The following is a 17,426-nucleotide window of genomic DNA, read 5'->3' as shown; positions in this document are numbered from 1 at the left end:
GAAGTATAATAAAGGAAATGGAGATGCTTTCCTCTTAATGGTTTTCATATATACACACAGTGTCCAAGTTGATTTCTGACCACAGAGGTAAAGTGATTCCCTTCCTGTGGCTCCACACACCAATCTTCAGGTTGGCACTGTACATTAATAGGAAACAGCACATTTGGAGGGACCAGTGGGCTGGCACAGCTCTTGCCAAAGGGAGAAAATCCTGCTCTTGCCAAAGGGAAAATCCTGGCCTTCCTGGCTTTGCATACTCCTCTGTCAAACCCCCAGGCTAAAAGAGCATTCTCCAGTCTCATCAGTGGATCCATGCTTACATTGGGGGCAAGTCCTACCTGTTTTGGTTTGGTTTTATCACTGGAGTTGGGCCTCAGACACCAGGTCACAAAGATCAATATTTCCAGTGGTGATCTCATCTGCAGATAAACACCAAGATGGTCACTAGTAACACGACCATGACCTTGACACCATTATCCATTGCAATGGAGGAACATGATTTTTGTTGAGTCACTGCTACTTGGTTATGTATACATTAAGCAGCTCAGCACAGAAAGGGAGTGGTGATTTGTTGCACAAGTCTCCCATGCCCTAGGCAAACAGAACCTGTACATAAGGCGCTCTTTGCCAACAAAATAACTTCTCCTACCATAAAAAAAAAAAAAAAAAAACCAACCAAAAAAAACCCCACCCCAAAACTATGTTAGAGGACATAGTCCTTATCCCTCTAAGTACCTATCCTTAGCAAAGATTCAGCAAAGTTTTGGGTGATGAAAATAGAGAAAATTGATTTGAAATTTCTCATAGCAATTATGAAACACACAGGCAGTCTGCAAACTCACAGCCTGGAGACAGGCATGTAGGAACTCAAACCAGCATCACAAGACCCACATGCTACAATAGCTCTCTAAAGTACCAAATTAAATAAACCCACTTCCACATTCTCTCCTGCTGTTGCCTGGCATGCCGAGTGCCTGTGCAGACAAGAGGTAAGGAATGGGTTTGTCCTGCTGCCTCTGGACAGAAATGCCACTCCCCATGCATTGCCCTCTAGCACTGTGAGTGCACATCAGAATTGCAAAACTGCACACTGCCACTGTACAGGGAAGTGACAGCAAGCTAACATAAGCAACATGCGATAAATAATAATCCTCCCTTAGGAAAATAAATCAAATTTTTTAAATACTTGGAGGTTCTTACTGTGTTACCAGGCTAAAAGCTTCAAGTACGGAGGAAAAGGCTGCAGGTGTAATTTCTCTTTTTTTCTGGGGAAAACTTCTCAGCTCCCTCTGAAGCTTTAGGAGCTTTATTGTACACAATCCAAGAAGAACTTTTGTATCTTGTAGAATTACAGAATCATCAAGGTTGGAAGAGACATTCAAGATCCTCAAGTCCAACTGTCACCCCTAAACCATATCATCCAGCCCCAGATCTAGAACCCTGCTGAACACCTTTAGGGAGGGTGTGGAAAATGCATATTTTATGATTGGCTTTTTGCAAATGAATATTATATGTGTAATGTTAGAAAGTTATGCTGTATTAATTCTCTTAAGTTGTGTGTTAAATATAGTTTTAAGTTATAACATAATGTTAAAATAGAAACTATGTATGTGGAGAAATTTTTAAAAAAGAATGAGATACTCACTTTGAGATAACAGTCCTAGAACACCTAAATCTTCCAGAGAAGAGGAATTTATGGTTCACTTATCAAAAGAATTTCTTCAAGCCTTACTCAGACTCAAAGACGCCATGGGGATTAAAGAAATAGTTTACATATAACAGACAAAAGTTCTTATTTTAAATAGAATGTATGCATAACCATGATGTATGTATGAATATGCAACAGTGTATGGTTTTTAAAGGTTATTCCTTTGTTCACAAAACATGCTTGTCATAGCTTAAGTGCCCAAGAGCATGCAAATGTTCATCATTATTTGCTTTTTATTGTCTTGTAATTGTCCTAACTCTAAATTTTTATTACTATAACTGTATTACTGTTTTTATAACCATTTTATTATTATTAAACTTTTAAAAATTTAAAAACCAAGTGATTAGCGTTTTTCACAGGTGGCGACTCCAGAAAGACACAAAAGTGGGAAAATAGGCACAGCTGTCCTGCAAAGAGACGGGCAAATGGCACTGGAGCAGGCACAGGGACACACAGGGTGACCAAGAGATGGAAGCCACAGTCCCTCCGCCAAGGCTGGTGCACTCCTACACTTGATTGAGCAGCAATGATTGCCCTGGTGAAAGGGCACAGATATCAGCGGCTCAGGGGCAGAACGACACCATCTTATCAACAATAAGCGCTTATAGGACATCCCTCACACTTCTCAATGCGCAAGTGAGAGGTCCATTGCCACACCTGGGCTCTTAAATACCCGCCCGTGCTCATTGATTGGCTGGCGCAGGGGCGCGGGCCAATCAGCTGCGGTCTCCGAGCCCGGCCAATGGCGGGCGGCGTTGCTGTTGCCAGGGCGCGGGGGCGCCGCGGCCGCGGGGATGGCGGCGGGGCCGGGCTCGGCGGGAGCCGCCCTGGACGTGAGGTGGGGGCGGGCGGCGCGGAGCCCTCACGGTCCTGAGCCCCGCTGGGTGCGCAGTGTGCTGTGCTGCGCTGCGAATAGGGCGGTCAGACAGGGAGAGGGAGGGAGGCTGCGCTCTCGGGGTCTGCAGGACAGCGCGGGGGGAGAGAGAAAGAAGCATGGCGCAGATGACAGGGTCGCGGAATCGGGCGGGTCCAGGGGACCGCAGTGGGGCACCTGCTCCAACCCTGCTCAGGCAGGGTCATCCCAGAGCGTGGTTTGTGGGATTACATCCAGATGGTTCTGGGAGAGTCCGGTGAGGGAAACTCCACAGCCTGAATCTCGATCTGGTGCTGGGTGATATGGTTTAGGGGTGACAGTCTGAAAAAGCCTGTTCCAGTTCGTGCTCACTCGCACTGTAGTTTGTCCATCTATCTATCTATCTATCTATCTATCTATCTATCTATCTATCTATCTATCTATCTATCTATCTATCTATCTATCTATCTATCTTATCATCTATCTATCTATCTCTTTAATATAACAACCTGAACCCTTGTCCCCTTAGGCCTTTACTGGGTTTGTACAAATGATAAATTGCATTGTCACCCCCATTAATTTATCCCTGTGTACAAGTTTTCTAGATTCCATTTTACCTCCACAAACAGAAATACCTAATTTCCACTGATTGAGAGCTAATGTTGCAGAAAAGCACAGAGCTAGTTCTCTAAGCATGTTCAGAGAGGTCTCACGTGCCGTGGCACCCCATAAAAACTGTTCTTGAACAAAGGAAGGCCCAGGAAAACATTGTCAGCTGAAATATTTCCTCTGTTGCCATGGCTTTCAGTTCATCTCCACAAGCATGTTGTCCATGTTCCCCCTCCTCTCTTGCTCCACTTGACTCCTACATAGCAAAAGAAGCCTAGAGCAGAAACTCCTCAGAGAAGATAATGGGAAGTTATTGCTGGACATAAATTTATCTCAAGACTGGTAATTTTAAAATGTTCCTAAGTGAGAGTGCTAAGGCTTTAGTACCATCTTCTCTGAAGAGTACAAAGGGCCAGCAACTGATCTGATTTTATGACTGACTTATGTTTGTGAAAGGAGCATAAAAATGTTTCTGGTCACTGCAAAGAACAAAGGTCTCTCCCAGTCAAATTCTCTGATTGGGAAACAGGTGGGATGTTTCTGAATAATTATTCAAAGAGAGGATGCTAACAGCAGTGTTGTACGCAGAGGGTATGTCTTACACTGCTGGAACTTTCCTGCCGTGGTGCCAGCAGGCTAAACTGACATCCTCACTTGGTGGTAAATGCAAATCCCTTTGGTAAGATGACCCTAATGTTTATCTACACACTTTTTGAAAAGTAAAAACATCTGCAAGCAGTTATGAATTTGTTGACATGTTGTAAGCTCATAAACAGAGGCCTCTTCAGTAATTTATTTCAGTGCTTGTGTAACACATCCTGTTTACATTCCTGAGTTTTACCATGTTAAAGTACTGGAGTCTTTAAAGCGGAACAGTCCTCCTGGTTTGCTTCATAAAAACAGAAGCTATACCTTTATATCTTTTATTTTAATTATATGAGATGAGCTATGAAAGTGCAAAAAGGTTAAGCAAACACAATTGGGTCCCAAGTACAGATCGTACCCATGCAATTCTTTCAAATAAAGTTATTCCCTTTGCTGGGATATGTGAGTACGAAGCCAGAGCCCGTGAACTTGTCTGACTTTTAATTTTAGTGAAAACTGAAAGAAATAAAAGCATCTCTCCAAATTCTTATGCCAGTCCTTTGTGCACCGTCAGGGTAACATTGACTGTATGTTTTTGGAAACAGTGAACTAGTGACTCCTAATACCAGATCTTAGTTGTTGTGGTTTTGCAGCACTGGTATGAGGATGAGTCTAGCAAATCCCAGTCATCAGTTCAGTGTAACTTAGGCTACAACATTCCCTTTTGCACCGCATTTTGAGAAATGTGTGTCTGATTCACATTTTAACATTCAGTTACTCTGTTTGCAGTTGGGTTCAGGGGTTCTCCAACAAAAACTTGGCCTTTGTCAGCAATCAGACTGTCTGCTACCCTTGTGGTAATTACATCCTTTTCCTGGACATCAAAACAAAGAAAACAAGAGCAGTGCAGTGTCAGACTGGCCAGGTGGGAGCCTTTGCAGCAAATGCCAACAGCCAAGTGGTGGCTTTTTCCGACCGGAAGCTGAATCCCCTCATACACATCTACACTTTTCCAGAACTGAGAAAACTGACAGAATTAAAAGGTAGTGATGTGGTAACCCTCATCATCATCATTTCATTAAAACAATACTTTAATAATCAATTTCTGAAGTTGTGAGGCCTTTTTATAAGACTTGAAAAACAGGGACTGTTTGTCCCTGTCACAGGACATGTGACAGGGAGCTGTCTCAAGAGATTCATGGAGACCAGGGGAAAGAGTTTTCCACTGCACTACTTTTATTTAGGTTTAAGCTAGGGAGGAATATGACCATACATAATGAAGCTAATTTAAAAAGAAAAGAAAAGGATTTAAATGGAATTAGTTTTAGGAAAATGTAGTCAGAATAAGCAATAAAATCATACTGAAGTAGACTCCCAAGCAGACTGCTGAAAGCCAGATGAGAAACCCAGGATGTGAAGGATGAGGATTCTTGCAGCTAAACTTTGGAGTCCAGGATCTAATGTATGTTTTTGACTGCTTCATGTAATTTCTCTCCTTGGTTTAGTTGCTTACCCTATTCATATTTCAGTTCCCTTGCCATTTAAATAAGGATCATGATACTTGCTTTTTCATGTATTTGAATAAAATTATGACTGCAAAGGATTTCATGGAACTTGGAGAAAAATACTTTACAATTTCAAGGTATTTTTGGAAAGGAAATTGAAAAAAATCCAAGCAGTGATACATAGGGAGCATTTTTATGATCAAATCAAAAGAATAATCTGCAGTGAAACAAAGAAATCAAGGGCCTGAAGAATATTTAAAGAGTTAAAATGGATATAAAGAAAGTGAGAAGAGTATATGTGGTATTATAAAATAAAGTCTGGGACAATCAAAGACCATATCCTTTATTTTTACATTTCAGGTGATGCTCAGCTGGACTATACCTTACTTGCATTTAGTTTTAAAGGCCCATATCTGGCCAGTTACTCTTCAATCCCAGAGTTTGTTCTTTCAGTATGGTAAGAGTGAAAAAAAAATTCTCTTATAACATCTGTATTTAGTTCATATTTTTGTGTGACTACTTTTAGCATAGATTAAGCTAAGGAACATGGAAAACATACTGGTTGCCTTTATCTCTTTTTTTTATCCTGACTGACCTTTGTCTACAAACTTTCTGTACCAAAAATGCTGTTTATTTTCTCGTATTAGTAGACACTAGTCAAAATGGCTGTTAGCAGTAGCAAAGTTATCTTTTACCTTCTTTCAAATTTTGTTTTTTGGAGTGCTTCCAGAGCCTTCAGCATCAGTTAATTATCTGTTCACTGTTGGAAGCTGAACACCATGCTGTTTGTGGAAGAAAGTTACCTGCTGAAAAGAGAAAAAGGGTTCCAAAGCCGATTTGCACTGGTTTGTCCCCCTGGACTGTTCAGTGGGCCTCTTAATTACTTTTGCTTGATCTTAGTTCTAGCTTATAATTTTGCTCAGTGATTACACTAACTTGGATCACTGGGTTAGATCATCATTTTCTGCTTGTTGAGGTGAAGTATTATATAATGTAGTGCAGATACAGAAAGGTAGAATATTTAATATTTTAATTGTACTATAAAACACAATCCTGCTCTTGCCTTCATTGCCAGCAAGTTCCTATTGACTGTGGAGTCTGAGCACTTCAAAATAGATGTGGAGGGTGGAGTTGGAGAAAGGCAAGCAAAGACATGTAAGGAATAGTCAGTATAGTCGCCGTTTACTGATGATCTTCTCTTTTACAATTATAAGTGAAGATGCAGAAACTTCTGGAATTTCAGAATTTCAGTAATGAGAGTAGATACTATTACAGATGCCTCTTTATCCCTTCTGAAGATGAATAATGTTTGCTGTGAACTCTGATCATACACTGTAGTTCAAGAAGGATGTCTGTGCATATCACACTGGAAATCAGCAAAGGCTCATTGCCTTTGCTGACACACTTGTCACCTACAGCAGAAGTAACACACGTGGTCCAGTGTGTTCACTGTGGGCTCTTAAACAAAAATGCACCATCCTGAGAGACTTCTTTAGATTATTCTTAAAACCAGAAATACTTAGAAATGTTTAAATACTTTAAAGTAGTAGTAATTTCCAAGACCAAGCTATTTTAACTATTTTGAATAAGCATGTTAAAACTATCAGCAGGTAATTGTCATAAAAACCATCTTAAATCACAAAGAATTTAGTAACAAAATACAATTGCATTAGAATATTAAGCTTAGAATGTGTAATAATTTGAACAGAGATGTGGGGATTTCCTGTGAAATCAGGACCTTCATTTTTGTAATTGGATTATATTGTGCATTCACTGAAGATATATGTGTGTATAAAGGTCAGAAATCAGAGTGTAGAGCATTAGATGTCATGACTATATGACAATTGCACAGCCCCAGTACTTTAGGCAGCTAGTTTGGAATCAGAGGTGTAAGAGATGTTTTGAAAGATGTCAGTCTCAAAATATAAAGAGCTTGTGGATAATTAAAACTGCCTTTCATCTGAGATATTTTATCCCTAATATTTGTTCTTTTCTGTTCAAAGGAGAAACTTAATGTCAGAATCCTTTTCATAAACATGTTTCGCCATAGTTTTAAATCTTAGTAAATTATCTACCATAAAACCCTGTTGGCATTATCTCGTAGGTATGAGACAAGAACATGCTGACAGATCTTTAGAAAACAAGATATGCTGATATCTTTAAAAGTCAGAATTATAGTTTATAGCTGTAATTTTAATGAGAGCAATTGCATATGTGTGAATAATTCCCATTTTTTTTTATATGCTATAAATGTTAACCATTGTTTGCTTCGTGATCATTTCTGTGAGTGAATTTTTTACAGCCAGACTAAGGGATTATAGTGAATCCATTTACAGCAGTGTATGCATTTTAGATTTCTCCTCTCAGCAATAATGATAAATATTAAAGCCCTAAATGCTATTTAGAATAACAGTCAGATAGATTGTCCAATAAATTAAGGAACAGTTTTAACCATTTTCTTCAAATTATGTTAATCGGTTCTTGGATAGCACCTAAAAATGCAAATGCCATCAAATATTAATCTGAATATTGAAAATATGCAAATTAGATTAGGAGAACACAAAATAGGTTATACTGGACAAAGAAAAGTCAGCAGAAAGCAGATTCCCAGGCTTCTGTTAACTACACACATAGGGGCATAACAGCCCCACACAAACTCTGCCCTGGTTTGTGGCCATAGCTTGTATGTCTGCACTCACAACACAATTACTGTATTACTTAGGTAATTAATCCATAATCACAGGCTGAATGTGGTTTGTTTTCTCATTATCACTCCTTCCAGCTTCAAGCATTACAGTCATTAGTTGCAGACTGGAAGAGCAAGGCTGGGGTGCTGAGGAGTTAATTGTTTGGGCCCATTTTAGTAGTCACTGATGGAGCTAATAAAAAAAAATCCATTTCTCGTGACCATTGGTCTTTTCACAAAAGGGAGTGCATGAAAATGTTTCTAAAATGTCAGATATTCTATCATTTTCTAGCAGTAATAATTTTATGGCTAATTAACCACATCCTTTTCATTCTCAAGAGGACCTTACTTGTTTGACAGCAGAAATTTTTTGTCAGTGACAAAGTATTTGTTTTCCAAACTGGATCTTGAACATCAGTCCTAATCACATCCAGACCTTTGGCTTCAATGTTTTTCACCTATTTCATGGATTTGATTTTCTTTTATTCTCCTTAATGAAGGAACTGGCAAGAAAATCTCCTCCTGTGCAGCGAGTCTCAGCCAGGGCTAACAGGAACCGCTCTGAGTTTTAACCCCATGAATTGGCAGCAGCTGTGTTTTGTTGCTGAGAGCTCTGTTACCATCTGGCGCATTGAAAGGAGCAAGGACGAGCATCACCTTACACGACAGTGAGTGGAGCACCCCTCAGGCCAAGAGCAATATCTATGAGTATATTTTAATAATAAAGATTAGCAACACACATCTCTTTGCAAAGGATTTAGTCCCACTTAGCTCACCTAGGTATTACAGCCACTATAAATCTGTCTAGTCAAATCAAGTGAATTAAATTTATTATTTCATTTCTTAGTACTCACATGACCAGATTATGCACACCATGAAGCTAATACTAATCATCTGATTTGGCAGCTTTGATCTAAAGCTGTGTGTCTGAATAAAGATAGTGCCTGGACTGCTTTTCTGTACATGCCTATGTTGAGCATTGCTTTTGTAGCTATGAAACCATCACATTTGGATCAAATTGTTCCTAGTAAGAATAATTAAACTATATCTTGTCATAATCACAAATTGTACCAAAAGCTGTGTCAATTTTCGATGTGATTTTCAACTTCTGTGGCTAATTTATGGGTCCAGAGAGCATGGCTCTTTCAATCCAATTTACTGTGCACAGCAAAACTAGAATTTATTTATGCCAAAATGTGTTTTGAGGTTGGTATAAAAGTAGCATGTATCACTCAAATTGGAGTTGTTGACGTTTAAAACCTATGCTTTGAGGTGGCAGCTACTCTACCATTCCCAACTGTGTTTAATCTCATTAAGTATTAATGTAATCAACATATTGCCACATTCACAGTTACACTAATGAAAGTATAATCAAGGCCTTAATTTGTGATCTGAAAAAAATACCAAAGGGTTTTTGCCTTTTGGCATTACAGAATGCATATGTAAATACATAGGCATACTCACTTTTCCTCCATTTAATTTGCAGAAATAATGCTCATTTTCAAAACAGCTTCTCCGTTTTGCATCAGTGGTTGCTATTCATATTTCTTCTCCTCTGTGTCTTTTGCCTTTTCACAGCCCTGTGGAGCTCCCTGATGATCACGGGGCCATGAGTCCTCATGAGGATTTGTTTTTCCCAGCTTCTCGTAATGATGATCCATATTATGGTCCTGATTTGCCAGTTTCAGCCATTGCTGGACTGAAAGGACATGAAGCAGAAACATTTGTGGTAGTTACTGATTTTTTATCCTTTCTACTATTGCAAGTCATTATACTTTCTATACAAATAGGTATTAACAAATTCATAATTCTAATGCTTATTAAATAGGTACAACCCAATAAATGGATCTGTTACCTCAACAATGTCTTTGAAATCCATTTTGCCAGGAGACTGAGAAGGCACAATGCTGCTGCATAGTACAGTACATTTGAGATGTTTGACATAGCTCCTGGCATATATCTGTGCAGTGGAGATTTGAATCTGTGTCCTAGAAGCAGTATGAAGTGTGTCAGCATTTAACTGTGCCCAAGCTAAAATGACCTGCTGAAAACTTGAAAACTTATTCCCATGCTAAATTGACCATGCTAAATTGATGGTAACCCTCACATATCCTTACTTTCCTTTGGGATTGCTTTCTTTTTGACTTTGAAAATATTTCAAGCTATGAAAACACTGAAGGCTTTTTTTGAGAAAGAAACCACTGCTTCTGAAATACATTCCCATACCACTGTAAGTGTTGGACCTTGCCATTTGTCTCACTTGTATTTGATTTTATACTTTTTATCCTCCCTTGAGGTACCTCTTTTTAGAGGCTTCAAAAGTCTTCTCATTTTGTTTGAAATTTACTTTCACATGACTACCAACTAGAAGTGTGAAAACATTTAATTTGCAAATCTGGGATTATTTTCTTAGATTAAGAACATCAATTTCTATTTGGTGGCTTGTGATGTATATGAGACACCAAAACTAGCATGCATAAAATGACACTGCTTATGATTGTCCTGTCAAGTTAAGCACCTCATTGCAACACCTCAGCACTGAAAAGCAAATCCAGTGTGCTTGTTTGCTGCTTGGAAGTGTGTCCATGTTCCATGCTCCAGAACCACGTGCTGAGGCTGGCTATGTACCCAAGTGTAACCACAGCGAGGCAGCAGAGGGAAAGACCTGAAATATCCTACAGCTTTCCATCATTTTCTTTCTTACATGAGATTTTTCTAGATCAGAATTTTCTAAACGTGCTTTACTGCAGAATCACGGAATATGCTGGGTTGGAAGAGCCCACAAGGATCATTGAGTCCCACTCCTGGCCCTGCACAGGACCATCCCCAGGAGTCACACCCTGAGAGGGTTGTCCAAACTCTTCTTGACCTCTGTCAGCCTCAGTGTTGTGACCACTTCCTGGGGAGCCTCTTCCAATGCCCAGCCAGCCTCTGGTGAAGAATCTTTCTCTAATGTCCAACCTAAACCTCCCCTGATACAGGCCATTCCCTCGGGTCCTGTCACTGTCACCACAGAGCAGAGATCAGTGTCTGTCCCTGCTCTTCCCCTCACAGGGAAGTTGTAACTGCAGTGAGGTGTCCCCTCTGTCTCCTTCAGGCTGAAAAGACCAAGTGACTTCAGCTGCTCTTTATGTGGCTTCCCTTCTAGAGCCTTAACTATGTTCCTAGCCCCACTCTGGATACACTCTAATAGTTTATCATTCTTACATTGCAGTGACCAAAACTGCTCACAGTATTCAAGGTGAGGCAGCCTCAGTGCAGAGCAGAGTGGGACAATCAAGCCCACTTCAACTGATTTCATTGCTAGCATCAATTTTATTCCATTGTCTTTTTATAAAGCTTTTTGTGGCAAGGATCCATCATGTATTTTTTTTCCCTGATGAGGTACTACTCAAAAGGGAGAGAAGTTCAAAAAAATTCATTATTATTATTATTATTATTATTATTATTATTATGCACTACCATACCATTGCACAATCCAAGAAGCAACCTGGTTTGAGATTTACATAATCTTATCATAGGATTAGCATATTTTTATATGTAAAGACAGTCATGACAGACAGTACAAAGGAACACTGTAGAAATTGTGTTTGGTCAGAAAGCTTCTGTTTTGCAGAAGTTCAGTTACAACCTTCCCAAAGATTTGTGATGTTCAAGCCTTATAAAACCAGTGAAGATGCCTATATTAGATGTTTTTCTGGGTGATGTAAAGCCCTATTTGCTATAAATTTGTTACTGTCAGCCATATTTGATGTATAAAGTAAATATTAATATACTTCACTTCTGTAACATTTTTCCCCTGAGAAACTAAAAATGCCTTGTAAGCATAAATAGAATGTAAATTGCTTACCCAGAATCATATAACAAGGGCTTAGTATATTTTGCTAATGAAATCTAGGTACTTCTAGATCTCTGTGCTATGCTTTCATCACAAGTCCATCCATATTTCCTCTTTTTATAAAACCTTTAATGAGACAGCAGGTGTTTTACAGAATCATACATAGAACCTTGTTTTTTTTCATCCATCATATTGTTTAGTGATCCTCACCATTCTGCGCACATGCACGGTGCTTAGAATCCTCTCTTTTAAACGTTCTCCCAAGGTTTTCTTGTGTTTTGTCTCCCTCTTCCCTTCCCTGAATTGTCTTTAATCTGGTTCTTTCTGTCATAGTATTTTATTACCTCTGTTGCTGTTATATCTGAACAGGCCACTCTCTGTCTTTAATAATACTTGTTGGACAAGTTCTGTTCTTCTTGTTTTGTGGAGGACAGATTTATGAGGGTTATTTTAGCAAAATGAAATTCAAGGCACATGGGAAGTCCAGGTCAGGGATATTTCTATCACTTATTTGCAGATGACACAAAGATTGACAAAGCTGTTTTACAGAGCAATTTGGATTATACAATAAGATAAGCTATTCAAACAAATTTTTTTTAGCACTGACAGGTATGCAAGAACCACATGTTCACATTTTAGCTTAAAGTGGAAGAATATTATAAAAAGCAGTTTGAAAGGCATTTGTTGTGGTGAAGTCATAATAAGTAACCATTTAAATTGGGGCTTCTAGTGCCCTTCTGACATTTAAATAACCCTCTAGGGGCTCAGTGTGTTGAATTTTATCATAATTGTATCATTAAATGTTTGGGAAATGCCCTTATAATGGTGGGTCAGTATCTTTGTGAGGATAGGGAAGATACTTGGAGGGATTTCCAAGCTAGAGATAAAATTGCAACAAATGCAAGTGCTGGAGAATAAATCCAGATAAATGCAAATATAAAATATATAGTTTTTAGTTGAAAATATAATTCATAATTTAAACAAGTTTCTAGAGTGAGAAGTGAGTTCTCCAACCACAGTCTCCAGACATACACTTTTTGGAGAATGTTCTTTGTCAAGTTACTGGCTTCAGTTAAGGGATGACTGAATAAAATAATGCTGATGTTAAACATGATGTCAGACTCTATGAGGTAATGATTTTTTTTTCCTTATCTTGAAATGTCTGTAACAACTGGTACAGATATTTGTCAATTGTTGATTGAACTTGTTTATTTTCACGATGAAGCCTAGAAACTGTATCAAGACCTCAGTGCATCCCACTGCCCACTGCTGGACTGCAACCTCAGAAATATACATGGGCTGTGAAGAAGGATATGTTTTGGCAATTAATGCTGAGCAATACAGTGTTTCTGTTCTTCAGCAAAAAGCTCCACCTGGTAAGAAATAGCTGAGTGTGTTTCATTCAAGCAGGGAAGAATGTAGATAGGTGAAAACTTTTTGTGCTTTCTTCTGTCTTCTATTCAGTACCTTATAGAAATTATAAAGCTGGTTTGTAGAACCCTATTTTTTTATTAGTACAGTAAACATATGAGAATGTCTTTTGAGATTCTGTGGGGGTGTTTTCAACACCAAATAACTAACTTCCATTTTTCTTTCTTAAGAAAAAAACTGAACCAAACAAAAACTGTAAATACATCAACATTTATTAAATTAACTATATTTCCAGGAGTCCAGATCTTATTAACCAGCCCTACTAGATTAACATTAAACTATTACTATGCCAGCAACTAATAGCAGTACTAATAGGAGTACTATTTTTGCTGTTAGTTAAGTACCAGTGATTTATTTTATTTTGCATGAAATGTTGTATAGTCTTCATTTGCTGTGTTAGATAAAGTTAGAAGTGATCTTTGAGAGCTTATGAGTCTTCAAAAAACAAAACTGAAGCAATGCGGCTTAATAGCATTCCTTAGAGCCAGCTCTTACATTGGCTATTTTATAATGAAAACAAGACTGCAAACACTGCCAGGCTTTACTGCAGGATGTATGCGGCACAGTGAGTGGCTTCAAACAAAGAAATCTGGTTTTAATTCATCCTGGGAGGACCTCTGATCGATTGCAACTCACCAACATGGTTTGTGTGCCCTATACGTATTCACACCTGTCTTTTTTCATGGGGACCTTTAGCAGGCTATGACTGACTAAAGTTTCATCTCAAGGGCAGCCCATTTCAGACCTTATTTTTCTGGGAATGCAGAGCTGTCTCCTCTGCTAAATGCCACTACCATTCTGTGCCCATTCAGAGGGCTCCTAAATGGAGGATACTGAGACACAGCCAGGAAAAATTGTTCCTTAGGCAATCTGTACCCCATCATCCTTTGATGGGATGGAAGGTGTCAATCCTATAGTGCACATGAAGTTCATACTTTGGTCAGGGTTAGGAGGAATATACTTCTCCCTAACATAGAGCTGTTTCCCTAACAAACACTGAATTAGTGGTAATAGATAATCTCCCGGTAATCTTATTTTCTTCTGTTTACATATAGTTCATGATTTTTTAAGCTGCAGCAAGTACCACAACTTTATTTTTGGTAGTTAACACCAAAGTAAAAGGCTGCTTTTAAAACAACCTGTCAAACCAGCATTATTTATATTTTTTAAACTATCAGACTGTTAAATTTAGCAAATCAAGAGTTGGAAATCATCAACTAATAAAAACCTGAGATATGACCAGAACTGTTTTTGTCAGTTGTGTAGAAGGCAACAAGAATATTGGCCATTTGGGCTTTTTCTTGGCCTGTGTGTTCATCTTTGTGTCTTGTCCTAAAGCTGTGTAACAAAATACTCTGTATTTATATTATACTGAAGCTTCTGATTAATTTAAAGCAGACTGCAATCTGTACCTATTTAGCAGAATGCTTAAGGCATGGCCAGCTTTAAGCACATGCTGAATTCCTGATACAGTGTTGCAAACAGAATCACAAGCAGCCACAACATTTCACTTAGGCATTGTTTTCAGAGTGGCTGAAATAGCATTTCCATGAAATAGTATCTTAAAAAAAAAAAATTCATTGTTAAAACCAAAAATACTATAAGTTGTAATAGAAGGAAGATAAATCTGCATCTGAACCACTCTCCACACCAAGTCCATGTTGTCTCCTTGTTACACCTGTAAACTGAATAACAACACTTGCTTGCTCAGTTGTATAGATGGCAGAAATGGTAGATACTGAGGAATAATGCACATTTTTCATTTAGTGTACTGAACCTGGCCTTTTGTTGAATAGAGTGGAATACAACTGACTTGTACTGCAATATTGACCTACAAACAAGGTTGACATTTAAATTGTTTTCTTTTGTGCAGAGTTCATGCAGAAAATAGCAGATGTGGTGTCCCATGTTCGTAGAGAAGTGCAGAAAAAGAAAGGTATTTCCATGTTCAAATAAAGGTCATAGATTTTTAGGCAGCACTGCTGATGTCTGGGAATAATAATATGTGAGTACAGCTGAAAGCCACTGGTTAGAAAAACTCCTCTCACACTGGCCTCTGCAAGACACATTGTTGGCAATCTTATGTGTATTTACATGACAAAAGATTAACAGCTTTTTTGCTAAAAGACAGCCAAATTAAAAGCCTCAGAGTTACAGCAGAAAAGATTCTGTTCATTCTGATTTAAATTGGAATAAGTGGTGCTAGTAGAGGTTCCCTACTGCTTAGTTTTAGCATTTCTTTAGATCTCCAATCACTCATAATTTACCTGAGTTAGGATTTAGGGGTTTATCTCAAACACTTTGTTTTGGGCACCATAGTACAAAAAAGATAGAATGGATTAAGTTCAGCACCTTTCCACAAAGGTTGTTACAGTCTTAGTACATGACATACAAATTTGGTGTGAGAAAACTGTTTGTTCAGCCTGGAGAAAAGGAAATGAGGGATTTTACTATTGCTTTAGCTATCCAAAGAAATGTTACAGAGAAGATACAACCAAAGGACACAGTTTGCATCAACCAGAATTGTGGGTATATATTAGGAAATAAATACTTTCACAGTGAAGGTAATCACACATTAGGACAAGTTGCCCAAAGATATGGATTTTCCATTTTTGGGTATATTCAAACCTTAGCTGATATGAGTCTGGACAACATAATTCAACTTTGAAGTTGGTTCTGAGTTTGAAGTCAGCTCTGTGTTGAGCAGGAGGTTGGATTAGAAGACTTCTAGGATCCCTTCCAATCTAAATTACTCTATTGTCCTTTTACTCACAAATAAATAGTAAATTATCTGAGATTTGGAGACGTAACTCATGGTTGAAATAAATTAAATTTTATATTTTATGTTGGTTTTGTGCTTTCAGGTGGCAAACCAAGCAGTTTGCAAAAACCAGTTTTACTTGCCATGGCATTTTGTAATGAGGGACTGTATGCAGCTGGAAGTGTAAGGCATCCTTTGTGCTTTTAACTTACTCTGAGTGGGAGAAAATCTACATTCAAATGGAGTATATTTGCAGAGTTCACTGCAAAGACAGGAGTTAGGAAAAGTTGAGGGGTTGTAGAACTATAAAGTTCCTCTCTGGTGTTGACTATATTTCTTTGTTAAGGCTTAACACAGGGGAGCAGAGTGTGAAAAGATACCATTTTTGTACTCAAAGAAGCAATGAAAGAGGATAATCCTGGTTTTATTTAAGAATATAGTAGGGGAACAGAAAAGAAGGATGGACAAAATAGCAAAGGAGAGAAAATGGCCAAGAGAATTGCCAAATTCTATTCTGCAAAATTTAACTCAATATCTAACCCAATCTGAAAATACCTTTGTACAGTCCTGCTTAAGTGGAGGACAAATTCTTACAGTGTCTCAAAAACAACAATATGAAATTGAAAGCATTATCAAATGAGTCTGTTGTTAGCAAACATGGACTGTCACTAAGAATTGTATTAAAGAGCACCTTCATGTTCGATAGATTTATTATCTCAGTTTGGAGTGCTTTTTATTTAAACCTGCTAAAGACAAATGGTGCATCCCATTGGTGATGGGATGCAGTTAAATGCTGCTGCTCTAGTGATTTTCAGATGATCTTGCAGTTTAGTTTGCCAGATAGTATAACTGGCATAGACCTCATGTGGATTTGTACTTTTCTGCACAGGAGGGCATATTAATGTTTTGTCACATCAAAGATCTGCAGTACGAGATAAAAATCTGTGCTGATATCTCACAGCCCATATCCAGCCTCTTATTTTCTCCTGATTACACCAGTCTGCTGCTTGTCACTGACCAGGTACAACATTTGAGATAACAGCACTACAGAATGGGATATTCCTGGGATTCTATATGAATATGCTGATACTATTAGTACAAAATGTGTAATGTAATCACACAAGTCTGCAAATTCTATCAGAAATTAACATAGTCCATTCTGTGTTTTTACTGAAAATTGTAAAGACTTTTAATGAAGCACAGGACAATTGTCTCCTACAGATGGTAGAATATACCAGAAAGAGGTACCCATTGTTTAGATTTCCCAACAGAAATCCTTGTGTGTGTACAGTTGAGTATGTGTTCAGGATCTCTCATATGTCCAAGTCATGGATCTACTGGGCATGAACTCCAGGCCTGCACAGGGAGAAAAGTGTAGCTTGGATGTATCAGACCTACTGTGACTCTGCACTAGAGTTATTCTCTCTACGGACATGAAGTTTTGTGTTGG

At 38.4% G+C, this 17,426-nt stretch overlaps 1 protein-coding gene across 5 annotated transcripts in view; it reads left to right on the top strand.

Moving 5' to 3' along the window:
• The first annotated feature begins 2,445 nt into the window (after positions 1–2,445).
• The window catches only part of CFAP43 (cilia and flagella associated protein 43), a 42,299-nt gene continuing 27,318 nt past the window's right edge, over positions 2,446–17,426 (top strand). For 3 of the 5 annotated variants that reach the window (XM_072931230.1, XM_030276357.4, XM_072931232.1), the window contains exons 1-9: positions 2,446–2,546; positions 4,545–4,798; positions 5,621–5,717; positions 8,447–8,614; positions 9,525–9,675; positions 13,010–13,160; positions 15,089–15,151; positions 16,080–16,159; positions 16,866–16,997. In XM_072931230.1, the coding sequence (XP_072787331.1) occupies positions 2,503–2,546; positions 4,545–4,798; positions 5,621–5,717; positions 8,447–8,614; positions 9,525–9,675; positions 13,010–13,160; positions 15,089–15,151; positions 16,080–16,159; positions 16,866–16,997 (1,140 nt within the window). In that variant the 5' untranslated portion in view covers positions 2,446–2,502. Of the gene's footprint in view, positions 2,547–4,544; positions 4,799–5,620; positions 5,718–8,446; positions 8,615–9,524; positions 9,676–13,009; positions 13,161–15,088; positions 15,152–16,079; positions 16,160–16,865; positions 16,998–17,426 lie in introns of those variants that run through there. The other 2 variants (XM_072931231.1, XM_072931233.1) reach the window with 2 other exon arrangements.

Source organism: Taeniopygia guttata, chromosome 6, assembly GCF_048771995.1.
Source record: "Taeniopygia guttata chromosome 6, bTaeGut7.mat, whole genome shotgun sequence".
NCBI classification, from domain to species: Eukaryota; Metazoa; Chordata; class Aves; order Passeriformes; family Estrildidae; genus Taeniopygia; species Taeniopygia guttata.
The sequence above is the reverse complement of the archived record's forward strand: the minus strand, read 5'-3'. Positions and strand labels throughout refer to the sequence as shown.